Genomic DNA, 9819 nt, shown 5'->3' with positions numbered 1-9819 from the left:
AGTGCGTCCTCTAATTGAAATTCAGAAGAGTGGATTCAATGAAAACTATGGCAAATAAATAGGATATATGGGATTAATAAAGGACTTGCTGATGGTGATATTAGTAATAAAATCACTAGTGTTGTAGATGATGACGTCACTATTAGGTCACTATAATGGTATTGCTGTTGTTGATGATGTTATTGGAATTATTCTTGGTCTAATACACAGACAGCAGCAGGGAGACTCTCCCTGTCTTCGGTAACGCGGTTAACAGCCTCGGTCGTTGGCTTCCTCCCATTTTGTGTGCAGATGGACCGCACACCGACCGCACGGCTCCCGAATTTGCCGCCTGACGACAGACAGTCCAGGTTGACAGAGGACACAGCGGTTCACAACGTCAGAAGGACGCATAAAGCGGATGATTGGAGTTAGAGCAAAGTGCAGACAGGAAGCCGCGTCTGCACAACTTTCCCTTCCATGATCTCCAACGCACGCCATAATGGAGCGGAGTTATGGCCAAGTCCCGGGTCGGCTGTGGCTCTCGCCGATTGGCATCTGGTATTTTTTGGTATTATGTGTCGCACCTGTAATGTTGCACCCGCAGTGTTTGGACTTTAAGCCGCCCTTTCGACCGCTGAGGCAGCTGGAGTTTTGCGTCATGTACAAGGAGTTTGGCTGCTGTGATTATCAGAAAGACCAGGAACTAATGGCAAAGTACTACCAGATTATGGATAATTTCGATTATTATGGATATGCCAACTGTGCTGGGTTCGTCCAGGAGCTGCTCTGCCAGGTAGGCATGCATGGACAAAGGTCGCTTGGCTTAGTCCAAAACGTCTCCATCATGCGCCAGCAGCCTGACAAACAGCAAAAACATGCGCCAGTGGCCAGACAACAGGATAAACATTGACTCTTAAAAAAACAGAAATCTATCATGTGTAAAAACCATTTGTGTCATTTACACTGGGGACCTTGGGGACATGTCCCCACCCCATTTATAATAGCCTAGCTAATTCTGTCCCCATCACGTTTTGTAAGCAAGATTTTCTGAAAAATAGCTTGCACCAAGGAATGTTAACCAACAAATGAAGATGCTTTGAGAAAGGTTTATTTATACTGCAAGAAAACATGCAATGCAGTTTAAATATACAAGAAACAAATGTGCATTGTCCAAAAAAACCCAGTTGCTAAAAAAGCTACTGATAACTGTATTATAGCCTATTTGTTTGTTCATGAATTTTCACTTGCAAGATGAATTTTTTATTTCCCTTTCGATATATAAAGACCACCATTTCCACCACAAAGCCATGCAGAAAATGTCTCCACAATGCAGGAAATTAAGTCTTTAAGGCTCCAATTTTCTGGGGGAGGACCCCCAAACCCCCACTCCAATATTTTATCATTTCCTATTTCTTCAAAATAGCGTTAAAGAATCTTCTTGTCTTGTTCTGGTGCATCTTCACATCTCGTGACCCAAGAGTATCATCTCTCCCCTAATCTGAGCCCTTGTGTCCCCACCACGCAAAGTGACGCTCTGGGTAAAAACACTTCATGAATACCAAAACATTTCATCAGAATAATATGATCATACAGTAAAAATATACAATATTATGGCCACTTTTCATCAGGTACACTGATGAGCTGAATTAAGGTAAAGGTCTGCCCTCACAGATGTAAGCAGAGGGAGAGAAGGTGTTAAAGCTTTGACACCTAAGATGTTGATTTAGCAACAGGGGCTGCAATTTATTATCAGGCAGATGTACCCAATAACAGTTTCACCATGAGCTTCCCAATCTGTTGGATTAGATTCCGGACGTTGTGTTTATTTCTAGATGTGATGTATGTTCTTCATATGGGGAAAGACCAATTAGTCTCATTATTGGAAACTGATCATCATCAAATACTTGTTGTCCTGCTGATTATGCTTTTTTCTGTTTTGTGAAAAAATGCTTGCCTTTTGTGTGTTAAGACATTAACATAAAGTTGTGTTCTAAATATCCGTTAATCTTACATAAGCAAAAAGAAAATACATTACTACATTTGTCTGCAGGCATACAACATGAAACTTTTATATTACAATACTCTTACCTTAGTATTCTGTGCTTTCTGCAATTTCCTCATGATATTTGTGACTTACTTTACTAATATATAGTGTAATTTTCGTCTTAATTGATGTAACATGGAAAAGTAAGACCGGTCTAGCTTAGAGACATTAGCTGACCCCACAAGTGTTCACTGACCTTCCAGCTCTAGTTATTTCTCCTTATTAGGGAGACAACAGTTTAACTGATAATGTAGAGACAGTAGCCCAGGCATCAGTTCTCTGGGAATCTTAAGGTTGAGTCTTACAAGAATGTTTACAAGAACTGACTGGCTCCACAGATAAAACTCATGAGTACAACTCATGGGTACTAATAGATTCCAAGTCTAAATTCCGAGTCTAAATATCAGATAGATTTGTTGTTCTAGGTTAAGGCCAGCTAAATGACCTAATAGGGAAACCTACAGGCACTAGGGGGAAGACAGAAACATAAAATGGATCAAGAGATGTTCTCCTTCAGATTTGGCGTTGCCATTTGATGTGTTCACATGTTGTATGTTGCCACTGTATCTCCTCGGCCGGGCTCAATAAACCATGCTATGTTGTATGTATGTCTTCATGAGTCTCTGAAACTTCTTCAAACCTGAACCTGGCTCACAGTATTTCTTCAATATATAGTTTTTATGATTATTGCCGTGTTTGCTGGATGTGTAAAAGTAAAGAATATCAAGTTAAAAGGGGACGATACGTCAGTGTTGACATATTGTGTCAGTTCTCAGCTTGTTTATGCTACCACAAAACAGTGCAGTCCTCATCGCTCTTCTCCATCTGTCCAGGTATGCTCTCCCTATGCAGCTCACCTCTTTGATGCTGAGGACCCGAGCACCCCGGTCAGGACCATCCCCGGCCTCTGTCCTGACTACTGCTCCCAGTTTTGGAAGAAGTGCAGCTCCACCATCCCTTTCCTGTCTGATGACCCACACATAGCCACAGTCAAAAAAGACCAGACACGTCTCTGCCAGTACCTGGAGCTAGACGACGTGGACTACTGCTACCCACACCTCCTCAGCAACCAGAAGCTCACCAAAAACCTGGGCCAGGTTCAGTCAGACTCGGACGGCTGTCTTCAGCTGTGCCTTGAAGAAGTTGCAAACGGGTTGCGGAACCCGCTAGCCATGGTGCACGCCAAAGACGGCACACATCGGTTCTTTGTGGCAGAACAGGTGGGCTTGGTGTGGACATACCTTCCTGACCGGTCCAAACTGGAGAAACCATTTTTGAACATTACTAAGGCAGTGTTAACTTCATCATGGGAAGGTGACGAGAGAGGCTTTCTGGGACTGACCTTTCACCCCAATTACAAGTACAACGGAAAGCTGTATGTGTATTACTCTGTGGAAGTTGGTTTCGATGAGAGGATCCGGATCAGTGAGTTCCATGTGTCAGCCAACGACATGAATGTGGTGGATCACACCTCTGAGCGGTAGGTATGGACTGCCGATCCAGGTTAGCAACATTGAAACATTTAAAACTCGGCATGCAGCCAGAGAAATAAACTCTCATGAGGAGTTATACCTGGTCCTTTGTCTTTTTTGTCATGTGTCCATCCAGGGTTATTCTGGAGATTGATGAACCAGCATCAAACCACAATGGAGGGCAACTTCTATTTGCAGATGATGGCTACCTGTACATTTTCACAGGGGATGGTGGAATGGCAGGAGACCCATTCGGGAAATATGGGAATGCCCAGAACAAGTAAGATGTCCACTTAAGATTTCCAAAAGTAGACACCCTTAAATGATCTGAAGTAACAAAGGATGCATCCAACTTTAGAAAATGTAGCAAAGAACCATATGTAGGACTTTGCATGACTCCTGTTTTACTTTGTTTTAATTTAAAGACAGTAATTCTATGTGTCTATACATTTAAGATAAAATGAGATATTTTCCATATTGCCACAGGTCAGCTCTATTGGGTAAAGTTCTCCGCATTGATGTGGATAACAATGAGAGAGGCCCGTTGTACAGAATTCCTCCAGATAACCCCTTCATACACGAGCCGGGGGCACGACCTGAGATTTATGCTTACGGTGTCCGCAATATGTGGAGGTGTTCTGTGGACCGAGGTGACCCTCGTACCAAAGAGGGCAAAGGGCGCATCTTCTGCGGGGATGTGGGCCAGAACAAGTTCGAAGAGATAGACATCATCGAGAAAGGTCGGAACTACGGCTGGAGAGCCAAAGAGGGCTTCTCCTGCTACGATAAGAAGCTGTGTGCTAACAACACGCTAGGTAGGCATGCTTTGGTGATTACAGTCAAGTGGTTTGAAAACACCCATTGTTACTTTCCTTCAAACGCAGACAGCAGTGTTGGTCTCCAATAGTGTTTGCGTGATGAAGGGCCAAGATTCGGGAGTTTTTCATTACACACAAACACCATAGCAGCTCTCTTCTGTATCTTTTCTTGTCTGGATGTAATTAGCTTTTGTAGTGTTTTGTTGGAAATAAAAACTGTAGAATCTTGGCCCGTGGTATAAATGGTGACCAACTTATTTGTTGCCGCTACAATGTAAAGGACATGAACTCATAATAAAAACTAATCCAACTGGCCACGAGGCCACTTTCTCTTCGGAAACAGCCATTTAAAAAATAACTTTTGAGGTTAATGGAGATTAAAACACTTTTTAAACACCATTTACTAAACAAGAGAAAAAATACATAGATAAAATATGCATAGATTAGATTTTGATTACTTTGGGCATATAATCATTTGGCATCATCACATGGACTTTGACTTACCCTTGAGAGATATGCTCAGCTTTTAAATTTCTTGGCTTCATTGTAAAGAAATGACTAACAGAGCTAAAGGAGAAACTCAGTAACACCAATACCAAATGACTTTTGAATTTTTTCACAGATGATGTCTTGCCTATTTATGCGTACCCTCACAAAATGGGCAAGTCAGTGACCGGTGGCTATGTGTACCGAAGCTGTGAATACCCCAACCTGAATGGCATGTATATATTCGGAGACTTCATGAGTGGGTAAGGTTTAATCTGGTAAATAGCACATTTTCTTTGCTGAAAAACCCCACCAACCTCTGAAGCTTGTGTTTTTGTCAGGAACAGGACCGCAATGAAATATTTTTGAGGAATGGCAACAATGTGATGTCAGACCTTAATCTGATAACTGAAAAGATACCTGGTGTTTGTTGGATGCCTGCAGTACCTGCATTTGAGGATTTCAGAATAACATGACTTGCGTGAACTAGTTTAATTCATAGATTATCCAAATGATTATCAGGATATTTTGACACTGTGGTATTGATTGATGCTTTTACTGAATACTTCTTCCACCACTGCTGTACAGTAGAGGTTCATGTAGGTTCTCTAAGGATGTTTAAAAGTAAAAGCAAGTCCAGTTGCCCTTGATTTTAACCTTCGTTGGATAACTATGACCTGGATGACTGAGAATCTTCATAGACATGTTTAAAAGTACTTTGGGAAATGTAGGAAAGCATAAACCCAAGTACAAGTAGACAAAATTGGTTGGTAACGCTTCACCATAAAATAATGGTGCACTGCACATTAGAGATTGTAGATCTGATTCCTTTTCCAGGCGCTTGATGAGTCTGCGGGAGGACAGAAACACAGGGCAATGGAAATACAATGAGATCTGTATGGGCATGGGCCTGACCTGCGCCTTCCCCGGCCTCATCAACAACTACCACAAGTACATCATCTCCTTTGCAGAGGATGAAGCTGGTAACACATGCACAGCCTCACACTGCACTAGCTGTCATTTGGAAATGTGTAACGTCCTCCCGATGTAATGTTTTGTTCTTTCCATCAGGCGAGTTGTACTTCATGTCGACGGGAATACCGAGCGCTACGTCACCTTCAGGAGTCGTTTATAAAGTGGTGGACCCCTCAAGGTGAGTACTATAATCACTAGTTTGCTTCCTTCTTATGTCACCATCGTAACACAAAGAAAACTTGTGTGATTTGCCATCACACAATAACTGCTTCCTGTGTGTAGAGTATGTACAGTTCTATTTCTGTTTCTTGGAAAACACACATCTGTTCATAATTAGAAACACAGGCATGTCATTCTTGTCAGTGAGACCGAGGGATGTGCAGTATCATGATCATAACTGGCATAGATGTGAGCTTAGGGCTGTGTTTTCTCAGCACTAGTGGGATAACTTTCTGCTGAATGAGGACGTTATACTGCCTGTCTCTGTTTAGGTAAAGAAGGGAAATGAAGCAGTATTGGCAGTAGTGTGAAAGGCCTAAATCTCCCTCCTCTGACATTGCTTCAGACAGCTCTTGGCTCCCTCTGCATTTCTCTCAGCACTAGATGGTTGTGTCACCTAATTTGTTTCCCAGCCATCAAGCTCATTGGAACTGTTCCTCACCACTGTTGTGACTCGAGCTGGAAGTGCAACATGCAACAATATTTCATTCTGTTGTTGTTTTTCAGACGCGCTTCACCGAGACAATGTCACTACGACCCTCTTCCTGTCAGAGTGAAAAGTAACCTCATCAAGTTTGTTCCACAGGAAAGTGAGTCAATTCAGAAACACTTTGACCTCACTACCTGCTATAAAACAAATGAAATCTGTGATATTAATTTGTTTATGTTAATATGTGGTTTTTTTCATCATTATTCAGCATTAATTGGCGTTGAGCCACCAAGCAAAAACAAGCCTGAGCCACAACCCACAGAGTCCTATGACTGGCTCCAAGAGCTCATTGACAGTCTAGGTGAATTAGGACCAGACCCCACCACCCCTTTGCCAACCACAACTACCACCAAACCACCCAGACATTCGAGGCGGAAAGGCCGACGTAGGAAGGGCAAATCCAGAGCAGAGAGTGCGCCCGAGCTCCAGAATGGAGCAGTGAGGCTGGTTGGGGACGAAGAAGGCCGCAGCGACCACGGACGGGTGGAGATCTACGTTAACGGGGAGTGGGGCACCGTGTGTGACGACCTATGGACCACGAAGAACGCTGTAGTGGTTTGCCGGCAGCTAGGTTTTCGGTACGCTCTGAAGGCAGCCAAGAACTCAGAGTTCGGGGAGGGGAAGGATCTGCGGATTATTCTCGATGATGTTCAGTGTGAAGGGACAGAGTCCAGTCTGCTGGAGTGCCGACATGCCGGCGTGGGGACGCATAACTGTGCCCATTACGAAGACGCTGGGGTGATCTGTGGCAACTCGGACTATGTTGTGGAAGTCTAAATGTTTGACTACTATGAAGTCTGACCAAATTATCATTAACTAAACCTTAAAATTCACCCTTAATTTAAAACATTTCAACACTTGTATTTCAATATGGAGAATATTCTTATTCCCATGACTGTGCACACCAAACATAGCCCTTTGTGCCATGATATTTCCAGCAGGTAAAATGGAGTTAAATAGTATAAAAGTGATCTTAAATTTCTGGATTTTGTCGTCAGTCCATCACTAGGCCGAAAAACAAAGGGACATTCTTGGAGCAGTGCAACCACAATACGTAGTGCTTTGCATAAGGGGCATGGAACAAATCTTTCAATAGAAGAAAGTTCAGGATCATAATCTGAAGCAGGAGGTGATTTAGGTTGAGGCAAATTATTTCATCAAAGCATTATTAGATAGCCTGCCCTAACTGCTGGAATGATTATATCTAACACTTTAACCATATCCCAGGGTGGGGGGTCTCCTACTTGCCAGTAATTGGCACAAATCACTCACACAGGTAAATGTTTATGTAAGATTTTATTTTTAATTTGTCCTTACAGACTTTTGAATGTTTAATTTGAATGTATGTTTGGCACTATTGTATTTGCCTCCTCAGTGATTTGTTACTGTAACAAACTTAAGGGTCTGAATGCCACTCTTCCTAACGTTTTAAATGTTCAATACCCACTGACTGAATGAATGTACGGTTGTAGCATGGTTATTATTTTGGTAAATGATATTAATAAAAGCTTTGTAGTTTCTTCTGGCTTCCTCACAAACTAGACCAAACAGGTAGGTCTGACATACCGCGACATATAGCACTGTTTTATGAGATTACAACATGTAGACCTATTGAAAAGAAGACAACGTTTGGAAATGCTTTATAAATTGTTTTCACATCTTGGCTTTATTGACAGTCCAGCAAAATAACACAGTTATACAATAAAACAATATCATGTAGCTGAAACGTAAGGACGTGCTGGCGAGGCTTGTGTTTGTTTGTAATGTTAGCCAATTTGGCCTGTTTTAGCATGACAGCCTGCACGTTCTGCTTCAGCCATTTTAACATTAGAGCACCGCAAACTGTATGTTGTTATTCTGAAGCGTTAATGTGACATGTTCTGACCATACTGTAACGTTATATAAAAAGGTTACGACATAACTTTAATAACTTCTAGCTTAAAGTTAATTAAAGCGTCGAGAAAAACTTATAATAACGTCACTGTCTAGGGTTTCGCACTGCTGTCGTTTGGTTGTTAGTGTTTTATCATAGTCTACTGCTTAGTTAGCTTGAGGTTGGTGTTCAACTTACCTACTAGCGAACAAAATTCAAACCTGTCGTATGAGAATACCGAGTGGACAGCTAATAATAATAAGAAAGAAGAAAAAGAAAAGAAATGGTCGACTCAACACCATTGGCTCCATAGCTCAGTGGTTAGAGCACTGGTCTTGTAAACCAGGGGTCGCGAGTTCGATCCTCGCTGGGGCCTTGTGAATTTTCCGCAGCTTCAGCTGCTTTTTGTCAGTATAGCAGGAAGCTTGAATTGTACTAAAGGTTAGCGCGCACGTCCACATTCAGTTCTGACTAAACAAAGGCGGCTCTGTACTGGCACCTTCTGGACTTCAGCAGAATTGGATTCTCTTTAAAATGTTTAAATATTTCATGATGATTCGCGTCTGAAATTATTATCAAAACATCAACTTAAAAATAAGTAATAGACAAGTAAAGTGTAAATGACAAGCCTTTTATTCTAACCCATTAGTGCTTGTTTGAGCGGTCTTTCCTCTGTGTTCTGTTCTGTCATTGATATGCTGAGCATCACATCTCAGGGGCTGTAGCCAGGCTTACAGCCTGCCAATGTGTGGCCCTTGGCTCTGTTTCTTACCTTGGTTCTTTCCATCCAGCCTGATATCCTAAAGGTCATAATTAAACAATTTTGGTTGCTTTGGTGTGGAATGGTCGTGTATATTTCCTGGAATTCTCTTCTGAATTGTTCCCCCTCCCCAGTGGTCCCTTCCTGCCACAGTGTGAGTCCAGTTTAGTGTAATTTGAATTATAAGATGGAGAGTATAAAACACACACACCTACAAAAATATAAAGGATACCACAATAAATGATGCAAGACAGCAGGTGACTGGGTCCCACAAAATCAATACAATACCCATAAGCAATAACATCACTCTGCCTCATACATCCCCAATAACTAAAAATAGTTAACGTCATAAGCTTTTACGGCAGCTTATCACATGAAGGACATGGCAGTGCAATTTTTAAAGTGTGTAAAAGTTGACTACATGTTGAATTCAATGACAGAATGTACCCTCTCTTAAGAAAATGCATTTTTTAAAAAACAGATTCAAAGTTGTTTTTGTCTTTGGGTCAAAGCAGATTGTTCATACAGGTTGGAAACCAAAACTACTAAAATGCACATAATTAGCATGCAACATTATCAAATCTTGGCATTTCAACAAAACAAAACAAACAAACAAACAAACAAAGCAGGTGAACAGCCAGCTGAGAGCATGACCATCATGAGGTAGCTCTTCCTAGTATTTGGCAGTTTGCTACAGTAA

General features: G+C 41.8%; 1 protein-coding gene and 1 non-coding gene across 2 annotated transcripts; both read left to right on the top strand.

Annotated features, from left to right (window-relative positions):
- The first annotated feature begins 213 nt into the window (after nt 1-213).
- hhipl1 (HHIP-like 1) lies at nt 214-8006 on the top strand. Its single transcript, XM_038728173.1, has 9 exons — nt 214-775; nt 2860-3506; nt 3635-3778; nt 3985-4313; nt 4939-5065; nt 5640-5785; nt 5874-5955; nt 6504-6586; nt 6695-8006. Exons 1-9 carry the CDS (start codon nt 482-484, stop codon nt 7261-7263), a joined length of 2421 nt encoding a protein of 806 aa, XP_038584101.1. The 5' UTR covers nt 214-481; the 3' UTR covers nt 7264-8006.
- A 656-nt stretch (nt 8007-8662) lies between these two features.
- trnat-ugu lies at nt 8663-8735 on the top strand. The gene has a single exon. It is a non-coding gene; the product is annotated as a tRNA-Thr (tRNA).
- The last annotated feature ends 1084 nt before the right edge of the window (nt 8736-9819 follow it).

This window comes from Micropterus salmoides, unplaced genomic scaffold (genome assembly GCF_014851395.1).
Source record: "Micropterus salmoides isolate LMB-PRFRI ecotype aquatic unplaced genomic scaffold, ASM1485139v1 Ms_hic_scaffold_19, whole genome shotgun sequence".
Taxonomy (NCBI): domain Eukaryota; kingdom Metazoa; phylum Chordata; class Actinopteri; order Centrarchiformes; family Centrarchidae; genus Micropterus; species Micropterus salmoides.
Note: the sequence above shows the minus strand (reverse complement) of the source record. Positions and strands in the feature narration are given on the sequence as shown.